The 18,292-nt window shown below is 44.9% G+C and overlaps 1 protein-coding gene across 5 annotated transcripts in view; it reads right to left on the reverse strand.

The window, feature by feature from the left end:
* The window catches only part of PPHLN1 (periphilin 1), a 135,160-nt gene that overhangs the window by 88,550 nt on the left and 28,318 nt on the right, over positions 1–18,292 (reverse strand). For 2 of the 5 annotated variants that reach the window (XM_075014494.1, XM_075014477.1), the window contains exons 3-6: positions 16,962–17,053; positions 15,774–15,830; positions 10,403–10,573; positions 9,327–9,388 (exon numbers count right to left, since the gene is read on the reverse strand). In XM_075014494.1, coding sequence (XP_074870595.1) covers positions 9,327–9,388; positions 10,403–10,573; positions 15,774–15,830; positions 16,962–17,053 — 382 coding nt within the window. The remainder of the gene's footprint in view (positions 1–9,326; positions 9,389–10,402; positions 10,574–15,773; positions 15,831–16,961; positions 17,054–18,292) is intronic. The other 3 variants (XM_075014513.1, XM_075014504.1, XM_075014485.1) reach the window with 2 other exon arrangements.

Below are 18,292 nucleotides of genomic sequence, written 5' to 3' on the forward strand. Positions count from 1 at the left end.
CATTTTTTTAAAATTTTACTTCTCTGCACATCATCAGAATCAGACACATAGGCCACTTCTACTCATGCACAATCTTCCGGAAGAGCGGCAGCTTCTTCCAGAAGAGCCATGGAGCATCTACACATTCAAGGCGCTCCTGGAAGGAATCCGAAAGAAGGCACCACATTTTCCAGAGTTCCTACTCTGCTGACAATCCTGGAAGAGCACCTTCTTCCAGAAGAAAGCATGTGTAGACTCTCGTGAACCACTTCTTCTGAAAGAAGAGGTCCAGCATGGCAGCGGCCCACCAGAGAGCAGAGACGCTTCTGGCAGCCCCACTGGGGCTCTATGGTCTCTGGGTCCAGCGGCTTTTAAAGTTGCAAGGACCCAGAGACCCCAAGACAGGAAGCTGAGTGTGTGGAAGCAGGCAGCACGTGCAGGGCTGCCAGCCACACTCCAGCGGGACCCTGTGGCAGGCACTGAGCCCCAAGCTGGCAAGATGTCCAGCAGGCCAGCACCTTGTGCCCCCAGGGCAGCCGCAGGAACCCAGCCAAGGGCAGCCAGAACCCCAGCCAGGCTCCCAAACAGAGGGCCCCTTCCTGGATGGAGCCAGAGCTCCAGGACCTCCTAGGGCTCTGGCCTGATAAGGAGGTCCTCCGGGACACCAGCGGGCACTGGAGGAACGCCCCCCGCGTTCGTGCAGCTTGCCCAGGGTCTGGCTGACTGAGGCCACCTCTCCCAGACCCCGAACAGGTCTGCTGTAGACTCGAGGAACTGCACCAGGGTATATGCAGGCCCAGGACAGCACCCACAGGTCCCGGCGGACCCCAGCCAGCTGTCCCTTCTTCAGTGAGCTGCAGGACCTCCCAGCGGGGGATGATGCCTCACCATCAAGACGGCCACACTGGAGCCCCCTGCCATACCAGAAGAGGAAGAGGGTCCTGCTACAGTGGACATCATGTCTGCTGGGGAGTCATCCGATGGCTCCCTGGTCACAGAGCTACCTTCAGCCACCAGTAGCTAGGCCACCGCCAGCTGAGCATCACCCCACCTGTTTGAGGCCACCTCAGGCAAGCACACCGTGGTACATCCCCTTGGGGGGGGCCCCACAGCTGGACCTCGATGCAATGCCCTGACCCCAGATGGCCCATCACAGAATGGGGCCCAGGGCTACAGCCATGCCTGCAGGCAATGTCTGGCACCCTCACCTGTGGAGAACCCCACAAGCATGCCAGGGAACATTCAGGAGGCATGGCTGCCCCCAGCCCAGCCCCTCTCTGGGCAGGGCTCCACCCCCACAGTTCCTAGACCCTCATGGACTGCTATGCCTTTCCCAGAGGGGGGGCTCCACCAGAGCCCCTACCATGACATCGTGCCCCAGAGACCACCATGCCGGGCACACGGGACCGCATGGGGGCCTATCCTGGGACATGGCCATCCTGTGGGTCTGGGGTGGGGGCAGCCACCAGGGGGTGCCAGGGACATGGCACCCGGGGTCTAGGTGCAGCTCTGAACCCCCCTCTCCTCCCCACCCCGCATCTTACAGCAGCACCATCTGAGAGGTGGGAGAGCAGGATGAGGAGCCCGGGGCCTAACAGACCCATCCAGACTGGAGGGCCTGGCAGCCAGGCCCAGACCAGCCCCAGCTCCCACTGCGCAGCAGCCATGGGTCCGGAGGGCTCGACTCTGGGGCCATGGCCTACACAGCCACCCTTGGTCACCAGAATGCTCTGGTAGCAAGGCGACTGCCCTGGACGAGGCCAAATTGAACTGGCAGTGTGACATGTGGGCAGAGGTGGTAGGAATGTTCTGCACAGTGTGCGTGACTCTGGCCAAACAGCCCCCAGCCACCCCCGAGGCTGCTGCCCCTGCACCTCCCGAGGTCCTTGTCCCCCACCAGCCAATGCCCCCAAGGCCTTAGCCACCCTACTGCCCCTGGACCTGTCCACGGCTGCCCTCAGGAGCCTCATGGCCACAGCAGGCCCCATGGAGGGCTGTCTGGGCCGCTACACGCTCAACTCCCACCCACTGAGGCTTGGCACGCAGCTGATCGCCCCTACCTCCCGGTGCTTCCAGCCCCCATCAGCATCCCACAGGCCCTCCATCCCATCCCTTGAGTTGGGCCCCCTCCATGCCTGTCCCAGGCCCCATCCAAATTGACATGTCCCATTCCCCGACCCCAAAGTACATAGTTACACATTATATTTTATAACTGTATGTTTATTGGTTCCTAAGTGAAACTATTCAGAATGTTTTCCTATAGTTCTATGTTGTGGGTACAGTTTTTTTTACAGTGCAAGTTATGGGTTATATGCAGGTTTTAAGGTTTGCACCCACTGTCCCCCCAGTTATTGTGAGGAAGGGTAGGGGTTGTGGGGGGGGAGGGGAGGCCTGTTGGGGATGGGGAGGCTTAGTACTCCCCTCGGGCCAACGCCTCCTGGAACACTTCCCTGATGCGGAACCTGTCACAGTTGAGCCACCTGTGGGTGGACGCGACATGCTGCTGGTACCTGGGGCCAGCTCCGCCATCCAGCCCCGGGGGAGGCTCCCCTCACAAGCCTTGGTGAGGTTGTGAAGGATGCAGCAGGCAGCCACGACCTGCAGGACATTCTCCACCCCAACATCAAGGCACGTGAGGAGACATCCAACCTGTTCCTTCAAACGGCCAAAGGTACACTCGACCAGGCACTGAACTGCTCCTAGGAGGTCGTGAAGTGGACCTTGTACAGGCGCATCAACCAGGGCTGCAGATGGTAGGCTGGGTCGCCCATGAGGCATAGTGGCATGGCAACCTCCCTGATGGCGTGTTCCCGCTGGGGGCATATGTTCCAGTCTCCATCCGGCAGACCAGTGCAACTTTCCAGAGGATGACAGTGTCATTCACCCTGCCCAGCCCCCCCACATAAATGCCCAGCCCATGAATCCACCACCACCTGGAGCATCATGGAGTAGTACCCCTTGCAGTTCACATAGTGGCCTCTGCTGTGGTCCAGGGCCCTGATGGGGGTATGCGTTCTGTTGATCACCCCGAGGCAGTGGGGGAAGCCAAGTTCCACAAAGCCCTTGACGACCTCATCCAGGTCCCTCCGCATGCACCAGCACATCGTTGATGGCTCCCACCACCTGCAGGGGGCTGAGAGTGGGCACACTTGTGGGAGTGCGCAGGGGTGTCCCTGCCCTCTTCCCCAACCCCCCTCATCGGGCCCTTCCTTCCCTGCCACTGGGACACCCCGCCAGCATCGGGAGTGTTGGTACCCCTGGGCTAGGCCTACCCATCCCCACAGTCCGGCCGCTCACCGCCCCGAGCTCCCGAGGGTCCCCTGTGACTGCCGGCCCCTTCCCTCCCCCCGGCTGGGGTGGGGTCCACAGCAGGGCTTACCTCTAGTATGACAGCCCCAACGGTGGGCTTGCCCACCCTGAACTGCTGCCCAATGGACTGGTAGCAGTCTGGGGTGGACAGTTTCCATATGGCGATGGACATGTGCTTCTCCACGGAGAGGGCTGGCCGCATCCAGGTGTCCTGCTGACCAAGTATGAGGGCGAGCCAGCTGCAGATCTCCAGAAAGGTCTCCATCATCTGGAGATTCTGCAGCCAGAGCTCACTGTCCCACTCCCCCATGACGACCCTGTCCCACCATAGGTACAGACATGCAGGATGGCCCGCAGGGGACCTGGCAGTGGCAGTTTGGGGTCCATACCCACGGGTCTGGGTCTCCGTCACCATAGGAGGCCAAGAAGGGTGGCCAGAAGGACAGCCAGCATGCAGTTAAGGGAAACCCCCCTGGTCTGCAGCTGCTGGGGGTCCATGCCTGCTAGTTGGGGCAGTCAGGAACAGGACCTGCGTCATCAGCCTTGCTTTGGGCAGCATGGCAGGAGTTGGCAGCTTGTGCAGGGAGAGGATGTTTGGGTGGTACCCTTTAAAGGGCCGCACGGCCAGAGGCCTTGGACCAGCTCTTTCGCCATGCAACCCCATCCACACCATTTACTGCCCTGTTCTTCCCAAAGGGTGTCCGTGCATGTGTAGACGCAATCTTCCAGAAAAAGGAGCTGCTCGTTTGGACTGCATTTAACATTAGAGTGATCCTCTCGAAGATTGTGCATGTGTAGAAGCGGTCATATAAAAACCAGGAATCGAATGTGAAGATAATCCTCCATTTTCAAAAAAATACCCAATTGTATGTGTTGAATCTGTTCATGACCTAAACCAAATCACAATCGCAAATTCATAGAGCTGACATATAAAGCTCTTTACCAAGTCAACATGTGATCTGAGTTATTCCCTACCCGCATCAGTTCTGAAAGATCTATAAATTTAGAGGAAAAAAAGGAGTAACTTATATAAACCACAGGAGAAAAAGAGTGCTGGGGACAATTCTGCATTCTATTCCCACCATCTTTTTTGAATGTACTTTGTTTTGCGTGCAAAATGTAATGAATGTAAATAATTATTGTTGGATAAATGAGATTTAATCATGGTGCACAAAGTTGTACCGAGTAATTTTATAAAATATGGAAAAAAGCAAAACCTCTTACTCTTCTCCAAACTAAGATTTCTTTAATTCAAACTCAATGTCACTTTAGAATCAGCAACGTAAGTATCATTGCTTTGGAAGTGCCTATTTTAAGTCCAAATTTTATGGAGGTCTTCATTTGTGAAAGCAGGTATAAGGAGTAGTAAGCAAAACTAGTAATTAATAAAAATGAAAAATGGTATCTTGGCTTTTACACACCTTTTCAAGAAAAAAAATTCATAACATCCTCTTTTTCTGATTTTCAACAAAAAAACTTCTTTTAAAAAACAGAATGGCATCAATATGAATATTTTTTTCAACTTCTTTTTCCTCTGATTCATTCTTTTAATCCCCAAGACAGAGAAGCTACGTCTACACGGGAATGCTACATCGAAATAGCTTATTTCGATGTAGCGACATCGAAATAAACTATTTCAATGAATAACATCTACACGTCCTCCAGGGCTGGCAACATCGACGTTCAACATTGATGTTGAGCAGCACCACATCGAAATAGGCACTGCGAGGGAACGTCTACACGCCAAAGTAGCACACATCGAAATAAGGGTGCCAGGAACAGCTGCAGACAGGGTCACAGGGCGGACTCAGCACCAAGCTGCTCCCTTAAAGGGCCCCTCCCAGACAGAGTTGCACTAAACACCACAAGAACCACAGAGCCGACAACTGGTTGCAGACCCTGTGCATGCAGCACGGATCCCCAGCTGCCGCAGAAGCAGCCAGAAGCCCTGGGCTAAGGGCTGCTGCACACGGTGACCATAGAGCCCCACAGGGGCTGGCGAGAGAGCGTCTCTCAACCCCTCAGCTGATGGCCGCCATGGCGGACCCCGCTATTTCGGTGTTGCGGGATGCAGATCGTCTACACGTCCCCTACTTCGACGTTCAGCTTCGAAGTAGGGCGCTATTCCCATCCCCTCATGGGGTTAGCGACTTCAACGTCTCGCCGCCTAACGTCGATTTCAACTTCGAAATAGCACCCAACACGTGTAGCTGTGACGGGTGCTATTTCGAAGTTGGTGCCGCTACTTCGAAGTAGCGTGCACGTGTAGACACGGCCAGAGAGAGAGAAGAGAGAAAATCCCCCACAAAAGAAAACCTAAGAATGTTTTGATTCCATTTGATTTAAAAACTAAACATTTTTGTTTGAAATAGAAACTGCTACCAACAACACCAAAAAGCCCTATGTAACATTTTGATCAAAAGAAAAAAAAATTCATTTCATTTCATTCCAAATTTTACAAAATGAATAATTCCCAGTCTTTAAGCAGCCCTAATAATTAGCTGTTTACAGATTTGGAAAAGAGCTAATGAGAGCTCTGGGAAAGAAGCAAATGACAATCGAAAGAAGATAATATATGTATTAACTCTCTTCTGTACATTTGAAAATTGGTGTAATTGTCCAAGAAGTCAGCTGCTACTCAAAATTTTGAGCAAATCAAGACTAAACAAAAAAGCTGTTAGGACAGAACAAAAACAAAAATCAGCAACATATACAGCAAAAATGAAGTAATTTAGTCAAGTATCACAACAATGAAATAGTAACATTGTACCTGGTTTTAAACAACAGAAAATATACACCAGCAGTGTACAATATCAAAGGAGTGTCAGACATTTTGTCCTCCATCTTTTAACATCAGAGGAAAACATTACAATATTTAAAAGAAAAAGAAAAAACCACACACCACAGAAAACAAACTCTTCCTTTAGTAGTTCTCTCTCACCACTGGGTGCCACTCTTGCTCTGCATTAAACAAGATGCCTAACATTAAATCAATCTCCTTCTGCAGCTTTACACAAGTACAATTCTTTTAAAATAGACAAGAAAAACAGTGAAGTACCAACAAATAATTTTTTTCACATTCAGCTTACAAAGTAAATACATTACTCTCTTCAGTGACAGCTTTGCAAAGCCCTCTCATTATTGCTACGAATGGAGTTGCAGTAAGGATAGTAATGGTTCAAATTTTAAGGAAAGAAGTTGAAGGTAGTGTAGAAAAATCCTTATGCCACTGTAAGTATTCAGCCTTTTCCTGTAGCCATATTGGAAGGCCTAAAGCCTAAGGCCTTCATTGACAGCCAGACTGAGAGCAGTAGCCATTAGCTGAAATGTTGGGAGTTATATCCTCACATTCCATCTAAATTGCATTAAAATAATGTAATACTGGGCTGTTGAGGAGACCCCTTCCTATCACCATGTAAAGAAACAGATCTCAAGATGGTTAAAGACAACTTAGTTGGTTAAAGACAACTTAGTTTGACAGCAGTTCATCTGAGAAGCAACTCCTCATCAAGAGTTGGGGCTGTCAAATCCTCATTCTATGATTATGGCCCTCATTTTCCTATTCTTTGTTGGATTTCTGTCTGGTTTTTAATTGTTTCTGTCTGCTGTGTAATTTTGCTGGAGTGGGGGTATGATCAGTTAGGTAATTGTGTTGCAGTATGTTAGGAGTGGTTAATTAAATTTTGTAAAATAATTGGTTAAGGAAGATGTAGCTAAACAGGACTCAAGTTTCACTATATAATCTGCCATCCAAAAGGAAGTTCTTAGAGAACCAACTCCAGGACACAGCTCTATGATCAGAACTGTCAGACCTCAACCCTGCGTCAATAACACTGTGCAGAAACTGGAGGCCCCCAGATGGACCTGATCCTGACTGGCCACCAAGACAAGTTTGACTGTCAAAGTGGGAGTGGTGAGCATTGTATGCTTAGTGAGTGCATTGTATTTTTTGTGATTGTTAATAAATGAGAGTGAATAGGCTATTACTGCGTAAGGCTCTTTCTCTGATAACAGACCCCACAAACCCCCAGGATATAAGGTTACACCTAAGCTCTAGGAACAGATCAGGGTGGGTGCCTATACTGAGAGGGTTATATCTGACCCCAGGAACAGGAAAGGGTCATTGCCCCTGGAGTGTATGAATGACAGAGAATTTTGTATGGGTAACAGCGTTAACTTGTTTTCGCAGGTGAAATTATATTATGATGTAATTAATAAGATGCCAAAGTCTCAATATTCAAAGAAATACACATTTATCTTATGCACTGATAGTACTGAAATGGAAGACATAACACACCTCAAAATCTTTTAAAATGTATTTATCCTCAACACCACTCAGTGATAAGCAAGTACCCCAGATTTTCTATTTGAGACGCACAGGATATGTGACTTTTCCAGGGTCACATTGGAAGCCCATGGCAGGGAAATAACTAAACCTATAGAGCAACGAAGGGTCCTGTGGCACCTTATAGACTAACAGAAAAGTTTAGAGCATGAGCTTTCGTGAGTTAACTCACGAAAGCTCATGCTCTAAACTTTTCTGTTAGTCTATAAGGTGCCACAGGACCCTTCGTTGCTCTACAGATCCAGACTAACACGGCTACCCCTCTGAAACTAAACCTATGACTCCTGAGCCCCAGGCAAAGGCTGCCTTTAATGGACCAACAGTCTTTCCATTATTATTAAGTCTTTTAAAATATTCCTCTTAACAGTGTTGAAAACTTGTCACTTGTGTTATTGTTTGTTACAATGTGATAAGCAAACATCTCAATGGATGCCTGTTTCGTTTCACATACATTCTACAGGTTGCACCTCCCTAAACTGGGACTCTGGTCTGGCAACATCCATGGCAAGGCAGGGGCTGATGTTGCAGCAGGGCTGGGCTGTCAGCCCTCCCGCTCCCGGAGTCCTGGCCGCCAGGCCAGGGCAGCCCACAGCAGGGTAGCCAGCCCAGAAGTACGACCAGTGGCAAGGTGATTGGGAGTTGGGGGACTGGAAATGCAACATCAGGGAACCACCTCTGGTCCAGCCAATTCCCTGGTTCTGGACCAGTCTGGTCCAGTGGGTGCCAGACCAGGGAGGGCCAAACTGTGTTAGCACCAGTCTGCTTCTCAAACTCCAGTCTCACAGAATGAAAATATTTACAGTACTTCTCTATGAACGAAGCTACTAAATAGATGAAAGATGAAGACATTGCGAATACTACTATGAGTACCTGCTATAGAGAGTCTTACTCTCAATAAGTATTAGAATGAAGAATAATTTGATAAACTGAAGAAGCTGATGATTCTTCTGAAACACTTCTAAGACATTAGTTAGTTAGACTACAAACTGAGAAGGTTGTACAATAAGTAAAGTCCTGCCTGTGTCCCTATCACACATGCACCCATGTTCACACACTCCCCTGTAACCTTATGAATTCATAAGAGATCAGAGTCAGAACATATGGTATGTGGTTTGGGAGCAAATTCTTCTGATCTAATCAATGCAAGAGAAACTTCAAAAGGAATTTTAAGACAATTTGGATATAAAATTCTAACAATGCAAGTCAGCTGAACTGATACTGCTTATTTAGATTTTTCATAGCCTGCTGTGGCAATTGGGTACTATTATAAAAAACACAGCTACATAAACATAAACATGCCTAATTACACAAACTCCTTTTATAGACTATAATGAAAAGACAGAGAGCATGAGGTTAAAGGGTTAGAGACCTCAACAACTACAAGTGACAGAACATTCAGATTTGAAGTTGAGATACAAAACAGATCCCAAAAGTTTACTGCTTACAGTAGACTGGTAGCTCAAGGAGCACAACTTGCCAATCTCAGAGCGAGGATCCATAGATGAAATTGCAGAAGGGAGAGTTAATGCAATAATGCCCAAATTAAGACGCTGTTATCATCATTACTATCGCTATACTACTGTTTCCTAGAAGTGTCCTGGCAAACATCCCAGTTTAGTCTGACTGAGTGTCCAACTTTTTAAAAGTTGGCACTGATTCAACAGAGATTAATTTTATAAAATTATATTAATACCTGTACTCAGCCTGCCGACTTACGGGGTAGTCTTCCCGTGGCCATCTGTATCCTGGATCATCCTACAACATATGAAGAAGAAATGGTTATATGAAGTTTACCTCAACAATGTAGATATAAGATAAAATTAGCAATAAATAAAACTTGATTACTATCTACCATGTTACAAGAGCACTTAGTATATTTATATAGGCTGGAATTTTTTGTCCTTTTCTCCCCACCCACCCTTACTTTCTTCAAGAGCATCCATACACACTCCTTTTTGCACACCAAAAACCACAAGATTGAATAATGCGAACAGAAATACTATTAAACCCAAATCCAGACTGAATCTCAACAATAAGTAATCTTCACTGTGCCATTTAAGCACCTGCATTAAGAAGAAAACTGCTAGTCTGAAATTTGGTACATTTCAAAACTTTGAAAATGATAGGGAGGTACCCGATTTTCAGAAATGATCACTGGTTTTATATCCACAAGTAATGGTAGGCATACATGATTGTGCCCCACATCACAGATATGGAATGCTATCTACTGCCCTTGCAAGTCAGAATGATAAATGAACAAGTGCCACAAAATGAACTGCATTAATCTGATCAAATTCACTTGCACATGCAAGCATCTGGAATGTGTGGAAGACCTCTCCAAACCATTTTTCAGTGCTCTACTTTGACCCCATGTGTGAGAATGGGCAAGGAAAAGGAAAGACAGGGGGCTTCTGACCCCTTATGTTCTACCCAAACAGGCTTTGTTAAGAAGGCCAGGGAGTGAGATACTGCACTGTCCCAGGATAGCTGCTGAAGTGCAGGCACGTGAGAATGCAGTATCATTTTCCTGCACTCAGTCATGATTGACTTAGAAGTGAAAATGATGCCACACAAAGTACTTTCAAAAACAAAATAAAACAATTAAACAGATTTTTTTCCCCTTTACATTTTGGTTTAATTATTTGTGATAATACTGAAAAATGCTTCAAGAAAAATGTTTGATAACAATGCCTGTTTAATTGTGCAAAGATTAAAGCATGCAAGAAAAGACAAGCAACACTTTCATGGGAGGAAAATCAAGCCACATACCCCCCTATGTGGTGGGCCACTTCTTCGTTCATGGGCAAAACTACGTCCCTCCTCATAGTCTCTGTAGTCAACATGACCGTAATCATCATATCTACTGTAACTTCCTTCTGAGGGTCTATCTAGTAGTGGTGGTTTCTTGGGTGCAACATTAACTACTCTGTGGTAGTCATCCTAAAAATAAAAAATATAACATACACCACTTTTTATTGTCACAGCAGAATTCCAGTAGCATAAAATAACTTTTTAAAAGGGGTCGGGGGTACATGAATGTGGTTATTTCAAATATTTTGAACAGCAACATTCTTAAAAAGGATATATAATTAAACGGATATAAAGTTAAGTGGGAATAAAACATGTAAGAAAAACAGCAAGTAAACCTGATAATGGATAACACAGCCCATGTATATGGAGTCTATTTGATGTAACATCCTAGGCATCTTGTTTTTATAGGGAAATGTCACAGTAGTAGTCTGTGAGTTGGCTTTAAAAGCCTAAAAATTGTGTTAATTTTTTCAAAAAAAATTACTCAAAATTTTTATATACTTAACACCAATTTCAGAAATGACGGTGATAAAGAAAATGATCTTCTGCAATGCCTCACATAAGCACCTGTCAATAAATGTAATTTATTACAGAAGAGTCTCACAATTCGCAAACTTAATGTTCCTGCCTGGAACTTAATGTTTGAGGATTCAATTATTTGTGGGCTCTGAGTGGCCGCTTCCCCCGGAGCAGCCACCACTTCCCCCGGGGCTCTGGGCGCCCCCCATATTCGTGAAAAAAATCAACATTCACAAGGGTTCTAAACACAGAACTCTCACAAATGTTGAGACCCTACTGTATTTAAATGCCAGCAGCATGCTTAAAATACGAGCATAGGAGGTAAGTCCTGCTCAGAAGAAATCAATCTAAACAGAGAAGTAATACAAGCTGACAAAATGTACAAGATCACCAATAGATGCATTTAAATGAATGTTTTAATACCTGCATTTTTGTTTTACTCTTTATAAATAAGCATTACAACACTAACAATGGATTTAAAGCGAACAGCGTCTCTTCTCTATTGTGTTGGAATGGAAAGTTCTTTCATTAAATTTCCTTTGACATAAAAATATACCACTTTGCAACCCAAGTGATACCCACCCCTTAAGTATGGTTTAGCCTCGTCAGATCACTTTGTTCCCCTCAGGTTAAACAAGATTTTTTTGTTTATGCCATGATGCGTGGATCTTGACCCTCAGCCCCTGAAGCCCAGGCTCAGTGTAAAGCTCTGCCCCATGCACCAAATGACAGAGTCCAAGAGTGGCCGACTGGCCCTACTTAAGCCAGCAGTAAGAACAGGAAGCTGCCCAAACAACTGGACTTCACCCGGCTCTAGACCAGTGGTTTTCAACCAGTGGGCTGTGAGAACTGTCCAAAGTGTGCTGTGAAATTCTGTCAATTTCCCCTCACTGTGGCTCTGTGCAGAGGTGCTACTGGGGCGTAGAGGCAGGGGAAGAATTGACGACCCTGTGCCAGCTGGGACTCAAGCAGCGAGAATGCCTGTGTCCCAGCTGGCACACAGCTCACCAATTCTCCTCCCCTTCTCCACTCCCTCCATACCACCCTTGCAGTGGGGAAATGCCAACCCCACAGGATCCTGTTCACAATGGAAGTCAGCTGAAATGCTGCTTCCTGGCCTGAATGAGCTGGTTGGGGCCCACCCCTACTCCCTGCTGCGGCAATGGGGAGAGGGAGGGAAGGAGCCTATTGCAGCTGGAACACAGTTTAAACACCACAGCCTGGTTCCAAGGGGGTGGCAGGGAGTGGAGCCTGCTTTCACTGGTTACTCATTTATTCAACATCACTAGTACGGCACTGAGCAGATTTTGAAAATGTGTCTGGGCTCCCTGTTGAAGATGGTGTGTTTTGTGGTGGATCTGAAACATTAATGCATTTGATCCTTATTTAGCTTGTTGGATACACTACTATGTTACAAACCTCTCTAGTGAGACTGTAACCACAGTAAATGTAAGTAAATGTGTCATTTATGAGCAGTCAATTTAGTTGAAAAAAGTGGGTGTGCTGGGGAATTATTTATCTAATTGAAGTGTGTCGTGTTACTGAAAAGGTTGGGAACCACTGATCGAGAGAATTTATCTTCAGCTTCCTGGCCTTACGTACCAACTCTGTGAGAAAAACAGGGGTACTCAGCACCAGCAGGGCCAGATTAATCCTTTGGGAGCCCTGCCTGAGCCTCTGTCCTTGCCTGTTCCCCCTCCCCACCCCCAGGCCACACCTATTGCTCAGCCTCTTTCAGAGGCTCCACCCACAGCTCCTTCCCTCCCCCATACAACCTCTTTTCCTCATGGCCATGCTTACATGGCACGTGGGGAAGGAGAGAGCAGCAGAGAGAAGCAAGTGCCTACTGGGAAAAACAAAGTCAGCATCTGGGTTGCTTCCTATTTCGACTCCCCATCATCTGGTCCGCTCTCCTGCTTCTACAGCTTAACTTCCTGACTGATATTCTAACCCAGCTTTACAGATGGCATGTGACTTCTTGTTCCCAACCTCTAGTCTCTCCTGACTCGGCATGACTCATTTCCCAACTTGTGGTTCTGACCTACAGTTTGTTTCCTCCCTCCGACTCCCAGTATCCCAACACAGACAATTCTTGATTGTCTTGCGACAGTGGACTCTAGTTTGGACAACTGGTTCTGGCCACCCATGCCCTGTCCGTGATACCTTATTACGGAGGAGAACAATGTGCAGGGAGGCGGGGACAGGGTGTTACTTAATCCCCTCCTCTTGTGCTAATGCGCCATATTCTGTCACACTCTTAAGTCAATTTAATGCAATAGTTCCCCTTTTGTGATTGGCCCTCACTATCTCTGTGGAGCACAAAGGGCATATATGCAGGATAAAGTAGTCACCTAGTTCTTTGCTCTAATGGGTTTCCATATTTTTGACATCACCTGTGTATAAACACCCTTTGTTTGGTTACTAGGGATGGCAAAAAACACATTCCTGAGATACAAGTGCAGCTTTCTAGAAAATGAACATATTATATAGAGTCCTGCACAGATACAAAGTTACACCTACTGATGCAGAGATCTGCGGATATAAATGGGTAACCACAGAATTGAAGGGCTGTCCTGGGAACTGCAGCAATGAAAGGAGAATATGGGGCAATCCCCCCAAGGAGTCAGCACCAGTGTTCCCTCTAATTTTTTCCATGCATCGGCAGAATGCATTTTATTGTGTGCATGAAGTCACATGCCAATGTGCACACCGATAAAACATATGCTGCCCACTGTGAGTGGTTGTGGACACTCTGCAAATCACCCAGGTGGCACATGAATCTCTCCAGGGCAGCCATACAAGCTCTCACTGGTCAGCACCCTGCACTGGCAGCTAATCTTGCTCAGCTGTGTCACTCCCAGCCCCACCCCTTCCACCCAGCTGTTTATGAGTCCTCTCTCTAAAGCTCTATCTACACTTGCATTACCTCTTTCAAAAGAGGCATGCAAATGAGGCACTGATTTACAAATCTGGTGCCTATCTGCATATTCTCCTTTCAAAAGAAAAAAAAGCACTGTAGATGCAGCCCTTTCAAAAGTAAACCCCATCTTTGAAACAGAACAGGAAGAAGGGTTTTTTCAAAGATGGGCACTTACTTTCAAAAGAGCTGCGTCTACACAGCTTTTTTTTGAAAGATATGCAAATGAGGCATTGTATATGTAAATCAGTGCCTCATTTGCATTTTCAATTTCCCTCATTTGCTTGCCTCTTTTGAAAAAGAGGAATGCAAGTGTAGACACAGCTTAAGGCTGTGCATGCCACTTGAAGATGAGAGCACAAGCTACCAATGAGCCTCTTCCACAGTGGGTAGTACACTCATACTGGAAAATCTGCTGGCCTGGCATTGGCTCCAGGGAGCAACAGCCCCACATTCTTCTATCATCTTCTAGTTCTGGTTCTTGGGAGAGTCCTGTGGTTTCAGAGATACTGATTTATTTTCAGGGATAGAAATTTGTAACCATGCGGGCCTCTAATTATATGACCTGCTGGTAGGTTTTCTTTAACACACACGAAGTGAAAGCCTCAGAGCCAGCACATAAGTTTTAAAATTTCCTTTCCTTTACCAATTTAAATCAAAGGCTAAGAGCTAAATATTCAGTGGGACCTTATTGGAAATGCTCCCATACAGAAGCAGAGCCCTGCATTTGCAAATGCAACTTTCAGGGGAAAAGTAAACATTCAAAACAAACCTTTTTCAAATTGTACTCACAATCTAATGCTTTAAAATCTTCAGCAGGAAGAGGTATATTAGGGTCACAAACTGTTTAATACATTATAAATAAACTTGCTGACTGCCCAGTATGTTTATTAAAGAACAATCAATCGCAGACACTTAAAAATAAAGATCTCACTCCATAGACTACATACATTGTGGAGCTCACTCATTTACAGGGTATCACAGGGCTTGATGAACCACTCAAGGTACACCTTGTGGAATACCCTCTCTAACAAATGGCTTAGGCTTATAGTTTAGTGACCATGAAAAAAAAAAAAAAAAGATATGCTCTGGAGCTATGTTAGAAATACAATCCCACTCCACCCAAAACCATACCAATGACATACAGAAAAAAAATATTTTAACAATTCCAACAGTAAGAATATTGCAGAGGTATGTACAATATTGTGCAGAGTATGGACAAACCTGCAAAATCTTACTGTCTGGTATTTTATCATATTTGAGATCATCTGACCTCTCATTCTGTAATAGACTTGATTTTGATACACTATATTCCATCTCAAGACCAGCTTTAAAGCTCCTTTTCTCTTGAAAAGAGATACAACACACACAGATGTGCCAGTAATTTTGCAAATCTGGATGTAACACTCAGTGGTGATGACGGAAATTGCCTTTCAGTAGCTACCTCCAAGCAGCACAAGAAGCCATGCATCCCAGCTTCACACTATAATAAACTGAGATTGGCAAACTAAAGTTTTGCCATTGATTTTTTAAAGGTTTACTAGTGGATCCTACTGATTGTGCCATTTTATTTCGATACTATTTGGAACATAAACCAACAGTTGGTTTACTAGATTCAGTCTCTCTTGCATGAATCACTGTAATGCTCTGAAATTTTTCCTTTATAGTTAAACTTAAGCATAAACCTCTATAATATTTATGCTATACTTTTGCTTCCTGAAGAGTGTGAAAGACTAACAGAATTTCTTTTAAAAATTTTATTGCTGTAATGGTTACATTAAGCGAGCAAATAGTTTAAAAAAAATCTAATATCTGGAAAAGTCCATCTGCCTCCCACTATGTTATATTGCTGATAAGACGACTCAGAGAGCAATTAAGTATCTAACTAAATACCCTATTCCAACTTATCTGGTTTCCAGTTTGTTGAAAATGAAGAAATTGTGCTGATCCCTGTAAAGAAAGTTAAAAGATGACACAACAGCCAAAACAACAATACAATAGAAAGAGCCATATACACCTTGTGACACTAGTTCTTAATACCAGTAAGTTAGAAAAAGTGCATGTCAGGCTGAGAATGTGTGAGAGGTGGGTGAAATTAAACAAGGTAGCCCAGGTCAACTGAACAACCACATAAAATCTCCAAGGATTCACTAAAAAGGGAGAAAGGAAACAAAAAAAGTAGACAGCAGGCATGGATACCTGAGGTTTTATGTTGCCAAATACATACTGCATACCCTGTGAACAGAATAATTTAGAATATGTTCTTTAAATTCTATTCAACTGCAACAGCTCAAAAGCTTAAATTTAAAATTGGTTTTGATTTCTCTCTTCTCCAAACATTCAGAGATAAAAGTAAATAGCTTACCTATGTCCTTTTTTTGTAGAGTTCTATAAATTTTACGTTTACTTTTAGAGACCTAATATGGGTAACTGAGATTTTAATTTTAGAACACAGTAAAACAGAGTACATCATATTACTATACTGTTTCCTTTGTAACTAATGCTCCAATAAGGATCTAATAGGTAGGCATCTGCTACTGACTTGGTATTTTCAAAACTTAAGGCTTAAGCTTTTGCTTAAATTTGTGGATGCACCAAGAACATTGATTCTTACTACTCTACATAAGCCCTTGAGGTCACAGTCCCACCACTTCAATCAGTTTTAAAATTTGCTAGAGAAAGCAAAAGAAAAAAAATGTTCCAGTATCTTGTACAGCTTCAATAAAACCTGGAAGAATCTACATGACCCACGTTTAAATGAATACAAAAATATATTGAGCACTTATGTACAGAAAATTATATACTGGAGGTACTTTCCAGTGAGTATCACCCTGATTCTATACAAAGAGCCATGTGGGCAGACTATCACTCAGATGGAGTCCTGTTAACTTCATGGGACTCACAAATGCACAAGCTATGCGTAGGCAGATCCATTTGCTGGATCAGTGACTGAGATGTTAGTCAACAGTATGATCTGTGAAAATGAAATTGAAGAAAAAAAGTGAAAATATTTAGCTTTAATAAGACCTATTTTTAAAAAAAGCAAAAAAAATCAGTATTTCAACACTAACAAAAACTTACATCAGGATGAATTCTTGGTGGGAGTCTCTCTCTTGGAAGTCTTTCATACTCATATCGGCCTTCGGACCACATTTCATCTCTTCTATATGACACTAAAGATAAGCGTAAGATCAGAATGCTAGTCTGTATCGCAAAAACAGCAAGTCGTCCTGTGGCACCTTATAGACGAACAGATTTTTTGGAGCATAAGCTTTCATGGGCCAAGACAATGCATCTGATGAAGTGGGTCTTGGCCCACGAAAGCTCATGCTCCAAAATATCTGTTCGTCTATAAAGGTGTCAGAGGTCTTCCCACTAAAGATAAAAATTCACATTACACACAGGTGAGAAGCAAGAAGTGTTAAAATAAGAAGCCTCCTGCTTCTCCTAAGATAACAGACATTGGCAGAGGAAGAGAAAGCGCTTAACTAAAACTGGACACTGTCCACTTGAAAAAAAGTATTGTCTATTTTGCAAAATAACATCAGCCTGGAAATCTGGTGACATCATTGCTGTAAGTCTCCAAAATACAAGAGCCCAAACTAGTCGAAAACTTAGTAAATATGAATATTGGCATAAAAGTCTGATATACCATGTTTTAAAACCCAGCTATTGACTAGTCTCACGACCATGTATCTTCCCCATACCTGAAATGTGAATTAGGCATGGAAATAGACTTTACTAAGAATAAGGCCTTTACTAGGCTGAAAAAGTCTTGTTCTAACTTCTACCAAGTTGTGCAACGTGCAGTTCAAAATGCATGCTTAGCAATTAAGAAAGTGAGCACACACTGACTCAGTGAAATTAAAGAGTTTGCACATGATGCACAGGATAGAAGCACTAGAGTGGCCAACTTTCCAATATCCGAAAACCAGTCCCCCATGCTGCCTCTTCACGCCAGGCCCCACACCCTGCTTTCTCCTCCCTCTCCCAAAACAACTCCAGCATGAGCAGCCCCAAAAGATTTGCAAACCCCAGCTCCAGAAGGCCACCTGGAAGTGCAGGCTGAAAGACCATGGCAGCTTCATCAGAACTGTCAAGCAGCCCTGTGCTTCCCTCTGTGCTGCCTGCCCGGAAGTCCTTTTTTGCTGCCTCTCCTCCCCAACAGAGCCTAAAAGGATGGGCAGGGAAGTGCTGGCTGACAGGACAGTTTGCATTCCTTCCCTTCCGGTGAATGTTCCGTGACCATCGAGAGCCCTTTATCCCACTTGTCATTGGCCCCTGCACCCTGTCTTCCACGAGCACCCTGCAAATGCACTTCTCAAAGAAGTTCCTGTAGCATGTTGCAAGAATATTACAAAAATGAAAAATCCCTATCTGAAATGCATTTTGGGATAGATACAAACATACAG

Source organism: Carettochelys insculpta, chromosome 1, assembly GCF_033958435.1.
Source record: "Carettochelys insculpta isolate YL-2023 chromosome 1, ASM3395843v1, whole genome shotgun sequence".
Lineage (NCBI taxonomy): Eukaryota > Metazoa > Chordata > Testudines > Carettochelyidae > Carettochelys > Carettochelys insculpta.